Source organism: Pongo pygmaeus, chromosome 18 (assembly GCF_028885625.2).
Source record: "Pongo pygmaeus isolate AG05252 chromosome 18, NHGRI_mPonPyg2-v2.0_pri, whole genome shotgun sequence".
Lineage (NCBI taxonomy): Eukaryota > Metazoa > Chordata > Mammalia > Primates > Hominidae > Pongo > Pongo pygmaeus.
Window position 1 is genome coordinate 2,970,048 of NC_072391.2, and position 22,797 is coordinate 2,992,844.

The following is a 22,797-nucleotide window of genomic DNA, read 5'->3' on the forward strand; positions in this document are numbered from 1 at the left end:
ACACAGCCACCACACCCTTTCCAACCAGCACACTAAGACCCAACTGCAGGTAAAAGTCTATCTCTATGAAAGCCACTCTAGAAACTTTGGAAGACGCGATTGTTCCACCAGATGTACAGACATCGGTGCAAGGACACAAGAAACATGAAGCAGCAAGAAAATTTGGCACCAAAGGAACATAACTGTCTAGTAACAGACCCCAATGGGAAAGGAAACCAGTGAACTGTCAGAAATAAATTCAAAATAATGATCTTAAGAAAACTAAATGAGGCCAGGCGCGGTGGCTCATGGCTGTACTTTGGGAGGCCAAGGGGGTGTGGATCACCTGAGGTCGGGAGTTCAAGACCAGCCTGACCAACATGGTGAAACCCCGTCTCTACTAAATACAAAAAATTAGCCAGGCGTGGTGGCACATGCCTGTAATCCCAGCTACTCAGGAGGCTGAGGCAGGAGAATCGCTTGAACCTGGGAGGCAGAGGTTGAGGTGAGCCAAGATCATGCCATTGCGCTCCAGCCTGGGCAACAAGAGTGAAACTCCATCTCAAGAAAGAAAGGAAAAGAAAACTAAATGAGATACAAGAAAATGCAGATGGGCAATTCAACAAAATCAGGAAAACATATTAATGAGAAATTCAACAAACAGATAAAAAACCATTAAAAAGGAACAAAACAGAAAATCCTGCAGCTGAGAAATTCAATTCATCAAGTAAAAAAATATAATAGCTTCAATAGTAGACTTGTTAAGCAGAAGATTCTCTGAACTGGAAGACAGGTTGTTTCAAATTACCCAATTGGAGAAAAAAAAAAAGGATTGGAAAGAAGAAAGTCTGTAAGACTTAAGGGACTCCATTAAGCATACGCATGTTTGTATTATGGGAGTTCCAGAGAGAGAAGAGTGAGGATAAAGCATAGAAAACCTATTTAATGAAAATTTCCCAAGTCTGGAGAGAGATATGGTCATCTAGACCCAAGAAGCTCAAAGTATCCCAAATATATTAAACCCAAAAAGGTCCTCTCTAAGGCACATCAAAGTCAAACTGTCAAAACTCAAAGACAAAGTGAGAATTCTAAAAACAGCAAGAGAAAAGTGTCAAGTCACATATGAGGGAATCTCCATTAGACAAACAGCAGATTTCTGTGCAGAAACCTTTGAAGCCAGGAGAGGAGTGATATAGTCGAAGTGCTGAAAGCAGAAAGTTATTAGCCAAAGCTATCTTTCAGAAATGAGGGAGAAGTAAAGTCTTTTCCAGACAAACAAAAACTGAGGGAATTAATCGCCACTAGACTGACTAGTCTTGCAAGAAATGCTGAAGGGAGTCCTACATCTGGAAGCAGAAAGGTGATAATCACTAACTTGAAAACACATAAAAGTATAAAACTCACTGGTAGAGCGGATATATAAAAGGAAAAGAGAAAATAATTAAACCTATCACTACCAAAAACCACCAAACTGCAATGATAACAAGAAGAGAGGAAGAAAGGATATATAACCAGAAAACAATTAACAAAATGGGCTGGGCGTGGTGGCTCACACCTGTAATCCCAGCACTGTGGGAGGCCAAGGCGGGTGGATCACCTGAGGTCAGGAGTTCGAGACCAGACTGGCCAACACAGTGAAACCGCATCTCTACTAAAAATACAAAAATTAGCCAGGCGTGGTGGCGCAGGCCTGTAGTTTCAGCTACTCGGGAGGCTGAGGGAGGAGAATCGCTTGAACCGGGAGGTGGAGGTTGCAGTGAGCTGAAATGGTGTCACTACATTCCACATTCCAGCCTGGGCGACGGAGTGAGGCTCCGTCTCAAAAAAAAAAAATAAAATAACAAAATGAAGGAAATAGTCCTTTCCTATCAATAACAACCTTGAACGTAAATGGATTAAATTCAAACCCAGGCAGGCAGGCACTGGGAGCCACATTGTTGGGGCCTCACCGGGGAGCAGCCTCAGGGTGAGGAAGAAGTGAGTTAACGCAGGCTCAGCCCTCGCAATAGAGCCTGGCCCCGCAGATGCTGCTGTCATTATTTTACCCTTGGTTTCAGGGTGGAGACACCCAGGTTCCTTCCCACCTCAGGGCCCTGGCACACGCTGTTCCTTCTGCTTGCTCCCCCTCCCACTGTCTGTGCTTGGTCGTCTCCTGCTCTTCCTTGATGTGACCCAGCCTAACTATCTCTTCCTGACCATAGACCATATTGGTTCACCGGTGATATGGTTTGGATGTCTGTCCCCTCCAAATCTCACGTGAAATGGGAGCCTCACTGTTGGAGGTGGGTCTGGTGAGAGGTGTTAGGGTCATGGGGGCGGGTCCCTCGTGAATGGCCTGGTGCCCTCCCTGCAGTAATGAGTGAGTTCCTGCTCTGTTAGCTCATGTGAGAGCTGGTTGTTTGGCATCTCTCTCGCTACTGCTCTTGCCATGGGACACATGTGCTCCTGCTTCACCTTCCGCCATGAATGGAAGCTTCTCGAGGCCTCACCATGTTGGTGCCATGCTTCTTGTACAGCCTGCAGAACCATGAGCCAAATAAACCCCTTTTCTGTATAAGTTACCCAGCCTCAGGTATTCCTTTATAGCAACGTAAGAATTCACTAAGACACCCCCGAATTCTCCAAATCCCTCCCTGCCTGTCACCCTTGGTGTCTATTCATTCGATGCCTGGAGATGTAGCCTCTGTCTCCCATGGCCTGGGGGTGGGAGTCCTGGGCAGGGCAGATGCCAGCATCCCAACAGGGCTTGGCCATGGCAGCAAAAGCTCTGAGTCCTCTGGACTCTGACTATCCCCCCACCCATGTGGATTTCCTACCCAAGGTCCGAACCTGCCTGCCCATTCCCCACATTCCTCTAGATCTCTGCTCCTTTCACAGGCAGCCGCTACACCCTATCCTTATTCCATCACCCCACCCTGAGGTGCTCCAGCTCCACTCTCCTTCCAGTTGGCTCCTCCAATCCCAGGGCTACTCTTAGTCCCCACCTTTCCTCTTGCCTTGCTAGCATATGACATTGGAACCCTGAGGCCCTGCTGACACCCACAATGGGCACTCTGGGCTGTGGACATCACCTTTTATCTCTGAAGTCATTCCCTCTGGCCAAAGTCCATCTCTAGGCCAGGCACAGTGGCTCACACCTGTAATCCCAGCGCTTTGGGAGGCCAAGGTGAGAGGATCATGAGGTCAGGAGTTCGAGACCAGTCTGGCCAACATAGTAAAACCCCGTCTCTACTAAAAAAAAAAATACAAAAAAATTAGCCGGGTGTTGTGGTGTGCACCTGTAATCCCAGCTACTTGGGAGGCTGAGGCAGGAGAATCGTGTGAACCCTGGAGGTGGAGGTTGCAGTGAGCCGAGATCATGCCACTGCACTCCAGCCCAGGCAACAGTGCAAGACTCCGTCTCAAAAAAAAAAAAAAAAAGTCCGTCTCTACTTGTTCAACTCCACTGGAATGTCCCTAGACGTATAGAAAAACAGTCTTTTGTATGGCAAGAGTGACACCATCTTGAAGTGAAAACCCCATGATGACCATGTTTCGCTCCAGCATACTAAGCTGTCCCTGTCACACAGATAACTCCTCATAAAGATGCCTCTCTAGTCTCCCCAGTGGTCAAGATTTTGCTAGAATGTCTGAGGCATAACCAATTGCACTTGTTTTACAAAAAAAAAAAAATCTTGTGATATAAAGAATACTTTCTGCAGGGTGTGGAGATCCACCATCTCATGGACAACCAAGACATCGCTTCAGTTTGTAAGTTCCTATTAAATGTTTATTTCTTAGACACTGGATTTGCCAGCCTCTTTCTTTGGCCTGTTGACTCCCTTGGCCTTTCAGGATAGGTTTGCATAGACCTGCTCACCTGCAGAACACCCTCAAACTTAGAAAGAGCTGCTGGACTCACCTCCTGTCCCTCAGAACCAGCTACATCCACTCCAGTCCTACCTTGGAATCTGCCCACACTTTTCCAGTCTCAGTATTCTTCTATGTGGACAGGCCAGGTCTCCTCAGCAGGAAGACCCTCCCCTGACCCCAATGCATGCATGGGATAGGAGGATAGCACGTCCACTGTATCATGACACTCCCTCTACAATTTAGCAGGACTGGCAATTCCACCTGCTAATGGGTCAGCCCCCCACTGGTGAGTGATGTGGTCCTGAAGAGTGGGAGGACATCGTAGGCAGGGACCACCTGTGACTGCCCATCCTCCATGGTTTGCGGAACCAGAGCCCCTCTACAGCCTTCCTCCCAAGGCTAACGGTGAGCAGGGAGAGTTTGCTTCAAGTGGTTGCATTTTCAAAGGAGCAGGGGCTGTGGGGTGGGGATGGGATCAGGGGCTGCCTAGGCCAGAGCTTCTTGCACCTTCTTGTGCTCACAGCATTTTTGGATCTTGGCAAAATGCAGATCGTTTTCCCAGTTCTGGGAGCCTGCAGCATTTACCTTGTTGGACTGGTTCCTTGGCCAAGCTGATGCTGGGGTCAGGAACCTCAAGGCAGGGGGAAGACATACCCCCTCCCCCATGCCAGCCACCTTATGGTGCTGCTACAGCAGCTGCCGGGGTGCCCACAGCCTCACCTAGGGACTGCTACAGCTCTGGAGCATCATACCATGCCCCCAGGACCTCCCTCAACTTGTGGGGTCAGGGGGCAAGAGAGAAACACTCACCCCTGGCGTCCTTGTCCTCAGTGGGCCAATGCTGAAGCCCCCACAGGATTGTGGCTCCATTTCTCCCAGTTTGAGCAAATTCATTGGCATTTGTGCCTTTCCTGCCTTGGTTTCTCCACTTTCGCATCTTTGCTTCCTGGGATCACCTTCCAGATAAACTACCTGCACCCATGTCCTGGTTTTAGGTCAACCATTGGAGTGACCAAAATAAGATCAGGAACATCTGGCATTTGTGTGATTGGGAACCCTAGGATGGGAGCACTGGCAGCATTTCCTCCATGGCACCCTCAATCCATGTCTTCCCACCCCCCTGACACATTGAAGTACTACTGCTTTTCCATCAATTATCTTTCCGATTGAAATAACCAGAGAGTCCTGCTGTTTACAACAAAAACCTGGATAACAATTTAGGAGTTCAGGTGGGGTCTTGGCCTGGACTGGACATGAGTGAAGAGGAAGGAGTTGTCCACGAAGCCCCTTAGGTCCACAGAAAGCTCTGCAAGGCATCAGCTTGAACATGCACACGTATTTATTAGCAAATGAGACAAAAGGGGCTGGAATCCGATCCAGCAGGCAGTCCCAACCCTGTCCCTGAAGTGCCCACAGCCCAGAGGAGGTGAGCCAATACTGTGGTCCTCACTGCAGCCTCACAGTTTCTGGTGCACTCAGAATGGCTGCAGGAGTCAGGGAGCCCATAGCAGGGCAAGGAGCAGCAACAGCTGGGAGGGGTTTGGCCTGGGTGTACTGTGGGACATCACTCTCCGGATCCAGTGGAAGTACACACTGATGTTGGTGTAGACACCAGGCCGATTGGGTTGGCCGCAGTCCATTCCCCAGCTCACGATTCCAACCTGATACCACAGTCCATCCTTGTCACAGACCAAGGGTCCACCTGAGTCACCCTGGGGAGCAGCATGTGTGAGCCCAGCTTGGGGCAGAGTGGGTGGGGTAGCAGAGAGGTCATGAGAGCAGGAGGGGCTGTGGGGCTAGGCAGACAGAATGCAAACCTTACTCCTTCCCATGGAATCAAGTCTCAGTTTCTACACTTTCAAAGTGGGGCAACAGCCTCCAGGGGTTGGTGGGTTAATCAGTGTAGGCAGAATTTATGAAAAATGAGAAGCATATTTTGTAGGCTCAGTAACTAAGACTGCGCTGGTTTTCTCCTAAGAAATCCAAGCAATGGGTTGGAAGTGGTTGGGGGAGAAATGGTAGTTGCTCTCAGGTCTAGAGCTGGAGAGGGTGGGATTCCCTGGTGGGGTACAGGCACTCACTTTGCAGGTGTCTACACTGCCATCCTCAGCACCAGCACAAAACATGGAATCCCGGATCATACTACGGCTAGAGGGCTGTTCAAACAGGTAATTACACCTGGTGTTGTTTAAGATGGTGACCTGTGCTTCCCGGAGGTTGTAAGGAGGTGGCAGAGGTGCTGGAGATAGGATAGAGAAAGACAGCACCCTTCACCTCTCCTCTGCCATCTGGAGCAGGGAGAGGAGAAAGGGCATGTGTTATAGTGGTGGGGAGAGGGTCCCTGACACACCCACAATACCCAGCATTGCTCTTGACTCCCCAGCACCCAGTGCATCAAGAGCAATCAACAATATTACAGAATAACATAATGGATGGGCCAGGCTGTTGCAGTGCTTCCTAAAACTCAGTTTCTCTATCTGTAGAATGGAGATGATAGCCCCTGCCTGAGTCCACGGAGAGATTTCTCAACCAAAGCATGGCAGGAAGAAGGGCTACAGTAGATGAGAATGTTTATGATTAACACACGACAGCTGTGGGATCCAGGTCAAAACTTGCCATATTTGATGAAAGACATGAACCCACAGATTCAAGAAGCTGAGCAAATTCCACATAGGATAAACACAAAGAGATTTACACCGAGACACATTATAATAAAACTAACAAAAGATAAAGAGAGAATCTTATGAACAGGAAGAGAGAAGTGATTCATCAAGGACAAGGGATCCTCAACAAGATTAACAGAAACAGTCAACCAAGAATTTTATATCAGGAAAAAAATGAAGAAGAAATTAAGATATTCTCAGATAACCGAAAGCTGAGAAGATTTGTCATTAGTTGACCTATCCTACAAGAAGTGGATAAAGGAATCCTTCCAGTTAAAATGAAAGAACACTAGAGAGTAACTCAAAGTCGTACAAACAAATAAAGAGCCCTGGTTAAGACAACTACACAGGTAAATATAAAAGTCAGTATTATTGTAGTTTTGGTGTGTAACTCCTCTTTTTCTTATGTAATTTAAATGACAAATACATAAAACAATAATTATAAATCTAGGTTAAAGGTTACACAATGAATAAAGATGTAAATTGTGACAATAACAACATAAAGTGGAGGAATGGAGCCATATAGAAACAGAGATTTTTTTAATACTATTGAAGCTAAGTTGGTATAAATTCAAAGTAGGTTGTTATAAGGTTTAAATATTAATTGTAATCCCTAGAGCAACCACTAACAAAGCAAAATAAACACAGAGAAGGAAATAAGAAGGGAATCAAAATGGTACTCTAAAACAATCAGTTAAACAAAAATGAGGAAATAAAAAACAAAAGAAATATAAAACATCAGTATAGAAAAAAGATATGATGAGATCTAAAAACCAAGTAACAAAATGGCAGAAGTAATTCTTTGCAGATCTGTAATTAATTACTCTTAATGTAAAGGGCTTGAACGCTCCAAATAAAAAGCAGAGACTGATAAAATGGCTTTTAAAAAAATCACTGGATCCAGATAGGCGCTCCTTATAAGAGATTCACTTTAGATCCAGTGAAACACACAGGCTGAAAGTGAAAGGTTGGGAAAAAGCTCCATAAAAATAGTAACCAAAAGAGAGCTGAGGTTGCTATACTCTATCAGACAAAATAGAATTTAATGCAAACTTGTTATAAGAGTCCAAGAACAACATTACATATTGATAAAACAATCAAATCATCAAGAAAATATACCAATCATAAACATCTTCATACCTAACAACAGATCCCCAAAACATATAAAGCAAAATTGACAGAATTGGTGGGAGAAATAGACAGTTCTACCACAATAGTTGGAGATGTTAATAGCTCATTATTAATAATTGATAAAACGGCTGGGCACGGTGGCTCACACCTGTAATCCCCGCACTTTGGGAGGCCGAGGTGGGTAGTTCACCTGAGGTCAGGAGTTCGAGACCAGCCTAGCCAACATAGTGAAACCCCGTATTGATACATCCCACAAAATGAACCTTGGAGACACTATGTTATATGAAAGAATCTAGACCCCCAAAAATCATATGTTGTATGTTCCATGTGTATGGAATAGAAAAAAAGCTCATAGGGGTGGGGGGAGGGACAGCATTGGGAGATATACCTAATGCTAGATGACGAGTTAGTGGGTGCAGCGCACCAGCATGGCACATGTATACATATGTAACTAACCTGCGCATTGCACACATGTACCATAAAACCTAAAGTATAATAATAATAAAAAAAAGAAAAAAAGCTCATAGAAAAAGGATATAAAGAAAGAAAATATTTTCATATAGCTATACTATGTGTTTGTGTCTTAAGATAGCTGCTATTACAAAACAGTAAAAAAGTTAAAATAGCAATAATTTTTATAAAGTAAAAAGTTTACAGTAAGCTAAGTTCCACTTGCTATTAAAGAAAGAAAAGGTTTTTGGGTAAATTTAGTGTAGCCTCAGTATACAGTGTTTATAGAGTCTACAGCAGTGTACAGTCATGCCCTAGACCTTCATATTCACTCACCATTCATTCACTTACCAACAGCCACTTCTAGTCCAGCCAGCTCCACTAATGCTAAGTGCCTAGGGCACAGGTATACTGTTTTTTATCTTTTTTTTTTTTTTGAGATGGAGTCTCTCTCTGTCACCCAGGCTGGAATGCAGCGGTGCCATCTCGGCTCGCTGAAACCTCTGCCCCTCACGGGTTCAAGTGATTCTCCTGCCTCAGTCTCCCAAGGAGCTGAGATTACAGGCACCCACCCCTACACCCAGCTAATTTTTGTATTTTTAGTAGAGACGGGGTTTCACCATATTGGTCAGGCTGGTCTCAAACTCCTGACCTCAGGTGATTCACCTGCCTCGGCCTCCCAAAGTGCTGGGATTACAGGCTCTCGCGCCTGGCCTGGTTTTTATCTTTTATGCCGTATCTTTACTGTACCTCTTCTCTGTTTAGATACGTTTAAGTACGTAAGTACTTACCAGTGTGTTACAACTGCTCTGGTATTCAGTGCAGTAACAAGCTGCACAGGTTTGTGGCCCAGGAGCAATGGGCTAGACCACACAGTCTGGGTGTGTAGCAGGCTCTGCCATCTGGGTTTGTGTAACTACACTCCATGATGTTGACACAATGATGAAACTGCCTCATGATGCATATCTCAGAACATATCCCAGTCATTAAGTGACACATGACTGTAGGCTAAAAATCACTGAATTGTGTACTTCAACACTGAACACTTGAAAATTTTATGGTTTGTGAGTTGCCTCAATTTTTAAAAATCATTGCCTGAGGCTTCTGTCACCAGCGAACTCCCCCTCACTCCTTCAGGCCCAGGCCAAGCTGGCCTCCCTCTCACACTGTCCTGCTGGCCCCCACAGTCCCTGGAAGGGGGAAGAACTGGGTGTTTGGTCCCTGCCCTGGCAGGTGGCAGTGAGAGCAGAAAAGCAAGTGAGGAGAGAATGAGAGCAGGAGGGGCGCAGGTTGCACCCCCAGACTAAGGAGGGGGCTGCTGTGCTTGTGTAGCGGGAACAGGGGTAGAGGGTAATGCCCTCCCCGCACCCCCATCACCCCACCCGGTCTATCCTCAGCCTCACTGCCTCTGGGGCCGATTAACCCCCAGCCGGTCACCCAGCAGTCCGGCCGGTGCACGAAGGTGAAGGTGGAAGACTCGATGCAAATGGGCTGGATGTACGCATTGTAGGTGACAGAAGAGGCCAGTCTCAGCAGGGCAATGTCATTGCGTAGAACCCCAAGTGCGCCAGGGTTCACAATGATGTCCTGCACTTTGTAACGACTGCTGTAGGCCCGCAGGTTCCAAGGAGTTGGCCTGGAAGTCAGCTCGCCCAGCTGGACCGTCCACTCGGAGGGATAGTAGTGCCTAGCAGAAAAGGAGAGAGGGCAGGGAGCCCTGGAATAGCGGGCTGGCCGCCTGAGCAGGCTGGAGGCCCACTCCCTGAGGCCAAGCTGAGGGGTGGCTACTGTTTGCTCATCCTGGAGTCCATTAGCAAGTCTGCGGCCCCGAGCGCCCCCCAGACTCACTTTTGGAAGCAGTGCGCAGCCGAGAGCACCCAGCGGCGGCTGAGCAGGCTCCCTCCACATCGGTGGCGTCTCCTGAGGCGCAGGCTGGCCTGCCATGGCCAGCGCCCGCGCGCGGACTCCACTCCGCCCGCCACCAGCGAGTGAATTTCCCGGTGGCCGCAGGCCTCTGGGATGGACAGACAGACTCGGCTGAGCTGCCGGGTGGGGTGGGGTGGGCAGGCCCGCCCCGCCCGGCCTTGCCCCGGGGTGCGCGCAGCGAGGGGCTCCCCGGGGAACCACGGGCCAAGAAGGTGACGCTAGGGACCCTCCCACGTGGTGGGCAGTGGACGGTCCCACCCTAGGGCCCATTAGTTACTTGAGAGCATCACGTTCTCGGGACCTGGAACAGAGAGCAGTAGATGGGCCTCCGTGCACCCCGGCCCAGCCGCCCTGGCAGGCATCGCGCGTCCTGGGCGCCCTACCTGACAACAGCTCCGCCTCCTGCGACTCTGCAGGAGACAAGAAGTGAGCTCCCCGCGGCCTCCACCTCCCGTCCTCCCCGCTGCCCCCGGTCCCGCCAGCAGCGCCCTGAGCTCACCCGGCTTCCCGAGTCCAGCCCGCGCCAGCAGCAGCGCCAGCAACAGCGCCCCGCGCGCGCCCATGGCCTCCTCTCCCGCGGCCTGGCGCCCCCTCTGCCTCCTCTCGCGCCGGGCCCGGGGCGCCCCCTCTGCCTCCTCTCCCGCGGCCTGGCGCCCCCTCTGCCTCCTCTCGCGCGGCCTGGCGCCCCCTCTGCCTCCTCTCGCGCGGCCTGGCGCCCCCTCTGCCTCCTCTCGCGCCGGGCCCGGGGCGCCCTCTGGGAGCAGGGCGGGGTGGGAGCTCCAGCTTAATCCTCCCAAACCGGGCCCGAGGGCTGTTTGGGGCCTCTCAGGCCTGGTAGCGCCCTGGCTTTCAGCTCCTAAGGGCGAGTCTTCAACCACATTCCTTGATGTGGCCCAGACCCGGTGGACCCCACAGTCCTTTTCTTGTCTGCAGCCCGGGGGTCCTGGCTGCCCGCTTGGTGCCCCTTGCCCTCCACCCACGACCTCCTCCAGCACCAAGGGCCTGGCCCTGAGCCAGAAGTCCCCTTAAAGCAGGCGGGCAAGGCCTTCCTGAGGGCCGCGTGGGGCCTGGAAGATCGCGCCACTGCACTCCAGCCTGGACGACAGAGCAAGACTCCTTCTCAAAAAAAAAAAAAAAAAAAAAATTAGCTGAGCATGGTGGCACACGCCTGAAGTCCCAGCTACTTGGGAGGCTGAGGCAGGAGACTCACTCGAGCCTGGGAGATAGAGGCTGCAATGAGCTGCGATAACGCCATTGCACGCTAGTCTAGGCGACAGATCAAGATCTTGAAGAAAAAAAAAAAAAGAAAGAAAGAAAAGAAAAAAAAGAAGAAAGAAAGAAAGAAAGACAATACCTTAACACAGTAAAGCCCACAGCTAAAATCATACTCAATGATGAAAAACTGAACGCTTTTCCTCTAAGATCAGGAACAAGGCAAGGATGCCCAGTTTTACCAATGCCATGCAACATTGTACTGAAACTTCTAGCCAGAATAGCTAGACAAAAAAAAAAAAAAAAGACGTGCACATCAAAAATGAAGAAGTAAAATACTTCCATTTGCAGATGACATCTTGTTTGTAGAAGTCTCTCAAGATTTCACACAAGGCCGGGCACGGTGGCTCACGCCTGTAATCCCAGCACTTTGGGAGGCTGAGGTGGGCAGATCACAAGGTCAGGAGATCGAGACCATCCTGGCTAACACAGTGAAACCCCGTCTCTACTAAAAATACAAAAAATTAGCCGGGTGTGATGGTGGGCACCTGTAGTCTCACCTACTCGGGAGGCTGAGGCCGGAGAATGGCATGAACCCGGGAGGCGGAGCTTGCAGCGAGCCGAGATGGCACCACTGCACTCCAGCCTGGGCGACAGAGCGAGACTCGTCTCAAAAAAAAAAAAAGATTTCACACAAAAAAACTGTTAGAACTAATAAATTCAGCAGTTGCAAGATACAAAATTAACACTCAGAAATTAGCTGTGTTTCTATATACTAGCAATGAACAATCCAAAATGAAATTAAGAAAACAGTCCCAGCCGGGTGTGGTGGCTCATGCCTGTAATCCCAGCACTTTGGGAGGTCGAGGCGGGTGGATCACGAGGTCAGGAGTGTGAGACCAGCCTGGCCAAGATGGTGACACCCTGTCTGTACTGAAAATACAAAAATTAGTCGGGCATGCTGGCGCGTGCCTGTAATCTCAGCTACTCAGGAGGCTGAGGCAGAGAACTGCTTGAACCCGGGAGGCAGAGGTTGTAGTGAGCTGAGATCACGCCACTGCACTCCAACCTGGGCAACAGAGCGAGACTCCGTCTCAAATTAAAAAAAAAAAAAAAATTAAAGAAGACTTAAGTAAACAAAAAGACATTCCATGTTCATGAATTAAAAGATAATCTTAAAACCACCTTTGCAAACATTACATCAATGAGAAAAACCTAACGTGGCTGATTCCATCTTGCTTCTAGCCTCACAGGCTGGCTGTCCTTCGCTCATTCCTGGGTGTAGACCAAGCTAACCACGGGAGGAATTTAGTTTATAGTTTAACTTTGAAGTAAGGATGATAATCATCCCTCCCTAAAACTGATCTCCTCCTTGTTCTGGAAATGAAACTGTATTTGTAAAACGAATGAAAGGCTGCCGAGACTACAGCCACATCCTGACACAGCTCTTGGTGTGCTACTGTACTTGGAGAGAATCTACTTGTCTTGATTCACTGGTGGGGGCAGTCGTTGCTTCCTTTAGTGCCCAGATCAGAAACATACATAACCTGCCTGGGGTTTCGGAAGGTGGGTTGGCAGCCCTCTTTCCTCATACCCATCAGGCAGTCGGTACCTACCACAGAGTATTGTAAACTTTTTCTCTGCTTTTCTAGGGCTGCTGCAAAGTTCTGGGAAAGGGAAAGCTCCCAAAGCATCATGTCACCGTGAAGGCCAAATTCTTCAGCAGAAGAGCTGAGGAGAAGATTAACGGTGTCTGGGGGGCAGGGGGATGCGGAGGCCTGTGTCCTGGTGACTTGAAGCCACATGGAGGGAGGTTCATTAAATGCTAACAACAAAACCTAATGAAAAGCCATGAGATTACGATGTTGGGAGGGCCTGCGTTCTGCTATGAGGTAGGCATATTTTCAATAATGCGTTTTACTGCTCAGGAGTCATGTGGCAAAAGGTAACAGGAGTTGTGACTTCCCCAATTGCTTCTATAGATAACATCACTCTTGTAGAATCTAGGATTGGTTTTTTGAGATGTTTTTCAGACTGACCCCACCCAGACTCAAGACTCATGGCTCAGCTGATGCTGCGAACCCCCCCAAAGGTGGACTCAGCACACAAGACGAGTTTTTACACCCCTATGATGGCATCTCCAACCAAAGAGCAGCACCCATTCCCTAGTCCCCAGCACATCAAACTATCGTTGAAAAACCCTAACCTTCGAGCCTTTGGGGAGGCTGACTTGAGTAATAACTCCATCTCCCATGTGGCTAGCCTAGGGTCAATTAAACTCTTTACTGCAACATCATCTTTTCAGTGAAGTGGTTTTGTCTGTGCAGCAGTCAGGAACAAACTGTTGGGCAATTACAATGTTGTTAAAACGTCCATAGGACCCAAAGCAATTTGTGGATTCAATGCAATATCTATCAAAACCCCAATGGCATTTTTTGGACAGGAAAAAATCCTAAAATTTATATGGAATGTCAAAGGACCCAAAACAATCAAAACCATTATAAGAAAAAGGAAAAAACTGAAGGCTTCAAACTTCCCAATTTCAGAAACTATTACAAAGCCACAGGAATCAAAACAATATGGTATTAGCATAAAGACAGACATACAAGTCAACAAAACAGAACAGAGAGCCCAGAAATAAACCCTCACACACACATATATATATGGTCAACTGATCTACACAATGGGAAAAGGATAATCTCTTCAAAGTGGTGTTGGGAAAACTGGTTATTCACATGCAAAAGAACTGTAATTACTTAATGGGTTCTTCTTGCCAGCTGCACAGTTAATCAATTAACTGAGACCTTGGCATTGCAGTAGGTAAAGAGTTTAACTGATGTGAGGCTGGCCCATGCAGGAGAATGAGTTATCACTCAAATCAATCTCTCTGAAGGCTCAGAGGTTAGGGTTTTTATGGACAATTTGGTGGGCAGTGGGCTAGGGAATGGGTGCTGCTGATTCGTTGGGGATGCAATCATAGGGGTCCTTGGGTGCTGATCCACCTTTGGGTAGGGCCACAGGATTAGCTGAGCCATGAGTCATGAGTCATGAGTCTGGGTGAGGTCAGTCCAAAAAAAAATCTCAAAAAAACAATCTTAGTTTGTACAATAGTGATGTTATCTATAGAAGCAATTGGGGAAGTCACAAATCTTGTAACCTCTGGCCACATGACTCCCGAGCAGTAAGGCATTACTGAAACTATGCCTACCTCTGAGCAGAGTTCAGGCCCCTCCCATCATCCTATTCTTTTGGCTTTTTATTAGTCTTACAGAGGTGGTTTTTGGTCCCTGGGCAAAAAGGCAGTTAATTTTAGTGGGGACTATTATCATCTTTGCTTTTAAGTTAAACTATAAAGTAAATTCCTCCCAAAGTTTGTTTGGCCTATGCCTAGGAATGACCGAGGACAGCTTGAAGGTCAGAAGAAGACAGAGTTGGCCGTGCGTTGGTGGCTCAAGTCTATAATCCCAGCACTTCGGGACGCCAAGGCGGGTGAACCACCTGAGGTCAGGAGTTTGAGACCAGCCTGACCAACATGGCGCAACCCCGTCTCTACTAAAAAATACAAAAATTAGCTAGGCGCGGTGGCAGGTGCCTGTCATCCCAGCTACTCGGGAGGCTGAGGCAGGAGAATTGCTTGAACCCAGGAGGCGGAGGTTGCAGTGAGTCGAGATTGCACCACTGCACTCCAGCCTGGGAGACAGAGCAAGATTCTGTCTCAAAAAAAAAAAAAAAAAAAAAAAGGAAGACAGAGTCAGCTATGCTATATTTCTCTATCGTAATTTTGCAACAGTGGTTTCAGAATAAAGATAGGCCCTTATCTTATACCATATGCAAAAATCAACTCAAAATGGCTTAAAGACCTAAACGTGAGACCTGAAGCCATAAAATTCCTAGAAGAAAAATTCCTAGAAATTCCCAGGGTGTGAATAAAATTCCTGAAAGAAAACCTAGGGGAAAAGTTCCAAGACATTGGATTGGGCAATGATTTCTTGGATATGACATGAAAAGCACAGGCAACAAAAGCAGAAATAGACAAGTGGGAATACATCAAACAAAAACTTCTGTGCAGCAAAGGAAATGATCCACAGAGTGAAAAGGCAACATATGGAATAGGAAAAAAAAATTGCAAACCATATGTCAGATAAAGGGCTGATAACCAGAATACATAAAGAACTACAGCCCAATAACAAATAAATAGCCCAATTTAGAAGTGGGGAAAGGACTTTACAGACATTTCTCCAAAGAAGATATACAAATGTGCTAACAGGCACATGAAAAGACGCTCAGCATCACTAATTGTCAAAGAATTGCAAATTCAAACGACAACAAAATATTCCCTCACACCCATTAGGATGATCACTATCAAAAAACAGAAAATTGAGAGGCTGAGGCAGGAGAATTGCTTGAACCCGGGTGGGGGGCAGAGGTTGCAGTGAGCTGAGATTGTGCCATTGCACCCCAGCCTGAGCGACAGAGTGCGACTCCATCTCAAAACAACAACAAAAACAAAACAAAACAAAAAATAGAAAATTACAGGTGTCGGTGAGGCTGTGGAAAATTTGGAACACTTGTGTGCTGTTGATGGGATTGTAAATGGCATCAGTATGGCAAACAGTATGGAGGTTCCTCGAAAAATTAAAAATAGAATTACCATATGATCCAGCAGTCCACTTCTGGGTATATATCCTCAGGAACTGAAAACAGGATCTCAGAAAAATATTTGCACACTCATGTTCATTGCAGCATTATTCACAATAGCCAAGATATGAAAACAACCAAAATGTCCATCAACGGATAAATGGATAAAGAAAATGTCGTATACAACAGAATATTATTATTATTGTTATTTTCAGACAGAATCTTGCTCTGTTGCCCAGGCTGGATTGCAGTGGCACAGTCTTAGCTCACTGCAACCTCTGCCTCTCGGGTTCAAGCAATTCTCCTGCCTTAGCCTCCTGAGTAGCTGAGACTACAGGCACATGCCACTACACCTGGCTAAATTTTTGTATTTTTTTTTTTAGTAGAGACAGGGTTTCACCGTGTTAGCCAGAATGGCCTCAGTCTCCTGACCTTGAGATCCACCTGCCTCAGCCTCCCAAAGTGCTGAGATTACAGGCGTGAGCCACCGTGCCCAGCCTATTATTATCATTATTATTATTATGATTTGAGATGGAGTTTCGCTCTTGTCGCCTAGGCTGGACTGCAATGTTACGATCTCGGCTCACTGCAAACTGCACCTCCAGGTTCAAGCGATTCTCCTGCCTCAGCCTCCTGAGTAGCTGGGACTGATGGGCGCCACCATGCCAAGCTAATTTTTGTATTTTTAGTAGAGATGGGGTTTCACCATATTGGCCAGGCTGGTCAGGAACTCCTGACAGAATATTATTTACCCTTAAAAAAGAATGAAATTCTTTCACATGCTACAATGTGGATGGATCTTGAGGACCTTATGCTAAGTGAAATAAGCTAGTTACAGAACGAAAAATACTGCAAAATTCCACTTATATGAGGTATTTAAAGTAACAAACTCATCAAAGCAGCAAGTAAAATGGTGGTCGCCAGGAGCTGGGGGAGAGGGACACACAGAGCTGTTGTTCAAGGAAGAGAGTTTCAGTCAAGCAAGATGAAAATGCTCTAGAGATCTGTTTACAGCAATATGCATATAGTTAACAATACTATACCATCCACTTAAAAATTAAGAAGGTATATTTGTTTATTTTGTGTGTGTGTGTGTGTGTGTGTTTTGAGACGGAGTCTCCCTTTGTTGCCCTGGCTGAAGTGCACTGGCGCGATCTCGGCTCACTGCAACCTCTGCCTCCCGGGTTCAAGCGATTCTCCTGCCTCAGCCTCCCAAGTAGCTGGGATTACAGGCACGTGCCACCACACCTGGCTAATTTTTTGTATTTTTAGTAGAGACAGGGTTTTGCCATGTTGGCCAGGCTGATCTTGAACTCCCGACCTCAGGTGATCCACCTTCCTCAGCCTCCCAAAGTGCTGGGATTACAGGTGTGAGCCACCGCGCCCGGCCAAAATGGTATATTTGTGTTGTGTGTTTTTAACCACTAAAAAAAAAAAAAGAGTGGGGCTGAAGGGGAGGTGAGTCTAGCTGAGGGTCCGTGTCTCAGTTTCTCAACATAGGAGCTGAGACAGGGGTTGGGTCTGGGGGCTCTTTCTCTCCTCTCCCAAAGATCCAATGTCCAATATTTAACCAGTTGCAGACACTCCCCTGAAAAAAGCCCATTTCGCCGTGAGAATCCATTTCTTTAACCCAAGTCCTCAGCTGTCCTCAGATCTCCAACCTCCCCTTCACCCCAAATTGCAACAGGCAGAGACCCAGCTCCCGCTGAACAGGGAGAGACCCAGCTCCTGCTGAACAGGGAGTCCATCCTCCTAGCTGGCTTCCCTCCCAATGCTTGGCCAAGTCCCCCGGGATGGCTGCATATTCTGAGGGACCATTGTCACTCTCATACTGGTCCAGGTCTCCAGCTGCACCCAACCCTGACAGAGAGGGTCACTGCCCACCTGGCCTTGTCCCCACTATGCCCTCTAAGGGCAGCCGACCTGGTGTAACAGAAGATTCTGGAGGCTCAGGGAGGGTGGGAGCGTACCTCTTTTATTCTTGCAGGACTGTCCTAGCATTTGGCATGTGCTGGGCACTGTGCCAAGCTCTGCATGGTTAACCCCGTTAATCTTTACCACAACCTACCAGGTGGATTTTGCAGATAAGGAAAGCAGGGTAGGTGAGGCTTCAACAGCTTTCCCAAGGACTCAAAGCTGGAGACAGGGGTGCCAAAGCCCAGTTGCAGAGAGCTGGTCTTGAGTGTGGTCCTAAAATGCGGACAGCAGAGGTCAGGCCTGAAGGCCACCCTCTGTCCACGTTGCATCCAGATGCTGGGTCTGTGTCCCCACCAGCCCCCTCCTCTGTGTCCCTCAGCCTCATCCCCAGTCTGCTGCCCTGCTCAGCCTTGGCCACTTATTCCCAAATCCTTAGTGCCAGCTCTGTGCTGGGCACTGTCCTGCCCACTGGAGAATGTTATGCACTGAAATGTTTGTGTCGCCTCCAAAATTCATATATCAAAGCCTTACTCACTGGTGTGACTGTATTTGCCCTTATGGAAGTAATTAAGGTTAAATGAGGTCACAAGAGTAGGACCCTGCCGGGCATGGTGGCTCACGCCTGTAATCCCGGCACTTTGGGAGGCCAAGGCGGGTGGATCACCTGAGGTTGGGAGTTCGAGATCAGCCTGACCAACATGGAGAAACCCTGTCTCTACTAAAAGTACAAAATTAGCCGGGCGTGGTGGCGCATGCCTGTAATCCTAGTTACTCGGGAGGCTGAGGCAGAAGAATCACTTGAAACCGGGAGGCGGAGGTTGTGGTGAGCCGAGATTGTGCCACTGCACTCCAGCCTGGGCAACAAGGGCAAAACCCTGTCTTAAAAAAAAAAAAAAAAAGAGTAGGACCCTAATCCAATAGAATTCGTGTCCTTATGAGACAGGATTTGTTCCCTTGACTGTGAGCCCCTTCGTGGGCAGGAACTTGAGTGGCTCGTTTCACTCAGCTGTCGTTCGTGGATGGCTAAATATTAACAGTTCAGTGAAGGATCAGGGTGACAGCCTCCTGCACCTGCCCTTTTTGACACCTGAGTTCTTGTCCAGTGGCCAGAAAGAATCAGGTCACACGAGCTATTTGGAGGGTAGTGTATACGGAGGATGTCAATGGGTGATAAAAGTGGCTGTCAGCAGGATGGGGAATTGGAAAGGGCATGGTGTGGAAGGAAGGTGATCTTTCCATGAAGCCGCACCATCTGAAGTTAGCCGCATCTATCCGTAACTGAAGCTCAGCCGCATGTATCCCCAAGGCTCAGCAGCTTGTATCCCTGCTGGTCAGCTGCTTGTGTTGCTGTTTTCTTCCTTTTTTTCTGCCAGCTGGTCTGGTTTTTACCGGTACAGGTTAGGAGGAGGGGTGGACCAAGAAGGCAATCATTTGGGCAGAAAAACAGGGTCAGCTGTTTTCACTTAGGGCTGGGGCTCCAGGCTTGAAGGTGGGGTTCAACTGGGAGCCCAGCCGTTCTGTCACTCATAAGAAGTGACGAGAGTGCAATCTGTCTCTCTCCCTCCCCTCATGCACACAGAGGCCACGGAAGCACACAGCAAGATGCAGGCCACCCAACAAGCCAAGAAAAGTGGCCTTAGAATGAAAACTGTTACCGGCACCTTGATCTTGGAATTCCCAGGCTCTAGAGTCATGAGCAATAAATTTATGTTGTTTAAGCCCCCACGGCCGGGCGCAGTGGCTCACGCCTGTAATCCCAGGACTTTGGGAGGCCGAAGCGGGCGGATCATGAGGTCAGGAGATCAAGACCATCCTGGCCAACACAGTGAAACCCCATCTCCACTAAAAATAAAAAAATAAATAAATAAAATTAGCCGGGCGTGGTGGTGCGCACCTGTAATCCCCGCTACTCAGGAGGCTGAGGCAGGAGAATTGCTTGAACCCGGGAGGTGGAGGTTGCAGTGAGCCGAGATCATGCCACTGCACTCCAGCCTGGAGACAAAGCAAGACTCTGTCTCAGAAAAGAAAAAAAAAAAAAAAAAAGCCCCCTTGGCTGTGGTTTTTGTTTATGGCAGCCCAAGCGGACTCCTACAGGGACACAGACCCAGATCCTGATGCTGGAGGAGAGACAAGAGATGTAAATCAAACCTCCTCAAGTCCCTGTCAAAGGACAACTATGGGCCGGCCTCGGTGGCACACGGCTATAACCCCAGCACTTTGGGAGGCTACGGCAAGAGGATCTCTTGAGCCCAGGAGTTCGAGAACAAGCTGGGCATCATTGCAAGACCCCATCCCTAGAAGAAAAAGTTGCTAGGTGCTGTGGCATGCACCTGTGGTTCCGACTGCTTGAGAAGCTGAGGTGGCAGGATCACTTGAGCCCAGAGGTCAAGGATGCAGGGAGTTGTGATTGTACCACTGCACTCTAGCCTGGGTGACAGAGCAAGACCCTGTCTTTCTCTCTCTCTTTTTTTTTTGAGACAGAATCTCACTGTGTCACCCAGGCTGGAGTGCAGTGGCACAATCTCAGCTCACTGCAACTTCCATCTCCCGGGTTCAAGCAATTCCTGTGCCTCAGCCTTCCGAATAGCTGAGATTACAGGCACCTGCCATCAGGCCTGGCTAATTTTTGTATTTTTAGTAGAGACGAGGTTTCACCATGTTGGCCAGGCTGGTCTCAAATCCCTGACCTCAAATGATCCACCCATCTCGGCTTCCCAAAATGCAGGGATTACAGGTGTGAGCCACCATGCTTGGCCAAGACCCTCTCTCTTTAAAAAAAGAAAGAAAGAAAAACAAAAAAAGAGAAAAAAGTACAACTACGGCAGGGCTACAAAGGAGGCAGGAGGAGGTGGCAGAGCAGAAGGCTGAGGGACAAGAGGAGTTGACTATGCAGAGAGGGACTTGAGAGACTTCTAGGCAGCGAGCACTGTGTATGAGCCCAAGAGGGAACTACAAGGCCCTGGACCATCCAGGCCCTGGTCCTCCACGGGCCTTGAGAGAAGGGGAGTTCCTGTCCCCTGACCCCAGCATCTTGCTCTGTCCAGGCCACCCCAAACCAAAGAGTGCACTGGTCCCCAAGGTCAAGTCTCCCCCTGCCTCTGGTCAAGTAAGGAGTGCCACCAACTTTGAACCAGTCCCTTTCCACCTCCAGCTGCTCCAGACCCCAGATCTGGAAGGGGGCTGGCCATGCTGGGGTCTCTAGGTGGAGCTGTCTGGCCAGGCCTGGGGTCTGAGATGGGATTTCTGGACAGAACAATGGAGCGCAGAAGCTCCAGCAAGGTGTGCTCTGCAGGGAGCCCAGGTCAGGTTTGGAGAGAAGTTGCCCGGGATCCTGCAGAGCTTCCCCACCTGATCACAACCCCTCCCAGCACCGGCCCATGCCACTGCTCTCCTCCAGCCCCCAGTTCTAGCACCTTGGCCCAAGGCAGGCTTCCTTTGAGAAACCCATCGGCCCTTTCCTGCCACCTCTAAAGCTCTGCTCAAAGCATCTTTGTTTGAGGCTGGTCCGGTAAAGCCGCAGCCCCGCCTTGGCCCTGCTAATTACTCCTTGGCTGAGCCTCGCTCTCTCCTGGCCTTTTAAGCCCCTAGGCCCTCCCCCAACCCCAGTCAGCAAAGGGCACCAGGCTGTGAGGGTGAGAGCAAGCCAGGGGCTGTGGGGGCTGCAGGGGCAGCCAGTGGGTGAGGATGAGGGAGGGGGGGTGAGGACGAGGAGGGGTGAAGGATGGGGGAGGGGGTGAGGATGAGGGAGGGGGTGAAGATGAGGGAGGGGAGTGAGGAGGAAGTGCGTGAGGATGGAGGAGGAGGTGAGGATAGAGGAAGGGGTGAGGATGAGGGAGGGTGTGAGGATGGGGGGGTGAAGGATGGGGGAGGGGGTGATGAGAGAGGAGTGAGGATGAGGGAGGGGGTGAAGAATGGGGGAGGGGTGAGGATGAGGGAGGGGAGTGAGGAGGAGGGGGGTGAGGATGGAGGAGAGGGTGAGGATAGAGGAGGGGGTGAGGATGAGGGAGGGGTTGAGGATGAGGTAGGGGGTGAGGATGAGGTAGGGGGTGAGGACGAGGAGGGGGTGGAGGATGGGGGAGGGGGTGAGGATGAGAGAGGGGTGAGGATGAGGGAGGGGGTGAAGGATGGGGGAGGGGATGAGGATGAGAGAGGGGTGGGGATGAGGGAGGGGGTGAGGATGAGGGAGGGGGTGAGGATGAGGGAGGGGAGTGAGGAGGAGGGGGATGAGGATGGAGGAGGGGGTGAGGATGAGAGGGAGTGAGGATGAGAGAGGGGTTAAGATGAGGGAGGGGGTGAAGATGAGGGAGGGGAGTGAGGAGGAAGGGGGGTGAGGATGGAGGAGGGGATGAGGATAGAGGAGGGGGTGAGGATGAGGGAGGGGGTGAGGATGGGAGAGGGGTGAGGATGAGGGAGGGGGTGAAGGATGGGGGAGGGGATGAGGATGAGAGAGGGGTGGGGATGAGGGAGGGGGTGAGGATGAGGGAGGGGGTGAGGATGAGGGATGGGGTGAGGATGAGGGACGGGGTGAGGATGAGGGGGAGGATAAGGGAGGGGGATGAGGATGGTGGAGGGGGATGAGGGAGGGAGTAAGGATGACCGAGGGGGGTTAGGCTCCAGGGCTTCTGTTGAGACCAAGGATGCCCAAATATCTGGGGGGTGGGTGCTGCATACTTGGGGCCTGGGCAGAAGGAAGGGTATACAGCCTGGGCCACCAGGATAAGCCCAGGACCCACTAGGAGCTGAGGACAGACAGAAGGACCACGGAGGCGTGAGGGGCTGGGGTGAGGATTGGTGCCCCTGGGCCAGGACACTCCTGTCTTCTCCCTGCTGGCTCCAGACCAGAGTCCAAGCCCTAGGCAGTGCCACCCTCACCCAGCCCAGCCCTAGGCAGTGCCATCCTCACCCAGCCCAGCACCCTTACCCAGCCCAGCCCTAGGCAGTGCCACCCTTACCCAGCCCGGCCCCCCTTACCCAGCCCGGCCCCCTTACCCAGCCCGGCCCCCTTACCCAGCCCGGCCTTGAAGACAGA

General features: G+C 49.5%; 1 protein-coding gene and 1 non-coding gene across 3 annotated transcripts; one reads left to right on the forward strand and one right to left on the reverse strand.

Annotated features, from left to right (window-relative positions):
• Positions 1-5,152: 5,152 nt before the first annotated feature.
• On the reverse strand, positions 5,153-10,840 carry PRSS41 (serine protease 41). 2 transcript variants are annotated; one of them, XM_054454969.2, is made up of 7 exons: positions 10,501-10,840; positions 10,385-10,411; positions 10,279-10,302; positions 9,924-10,089; positions 9,479-9,762; positions 5,913-6,070; positions 5,153-5,543 (listed from the first exon to the last, which is right to left on the reverse strand). In XM_054454969.2, the coding sequence occupies exons 1-7, from the start codon at positions 10,562-10,564 to the stop codon at positions 5,325-5,327; spliced, it is 942 nt and encodes a 313-aa protein (XP_054310944.2). In that variant the 5' UTR covers positions 10,565-10,840; the 3' UTR covers positions 5,153-5,324. The 2 variants fall into 2 exon arrangements, 1 of the variants encoding a protein (XP_054310944.2); XR_010124287.1 differs by having other exon boundaries at positions 5,160-7,815; positions 8,742-9,762; positions 10,501-10,833.
• A 1,789-nt stretch (positions 10,841-12,629) lies between these two features.
• Positions 12,630-12,755, forward strand: LOC129016396 (small nucleolar RNA SNORA3/SNORA45 family). Its single transcript, XR_008494798.1, has one exon. It is a non-coding gene; the product is annotated as a small nucleolar RNA SNORA3/SNORA45 family (small nucleolar RNA).
• The last annotated feature ends 10,042 nt before the right edge of the window (positions 12,756-22,797 follow it).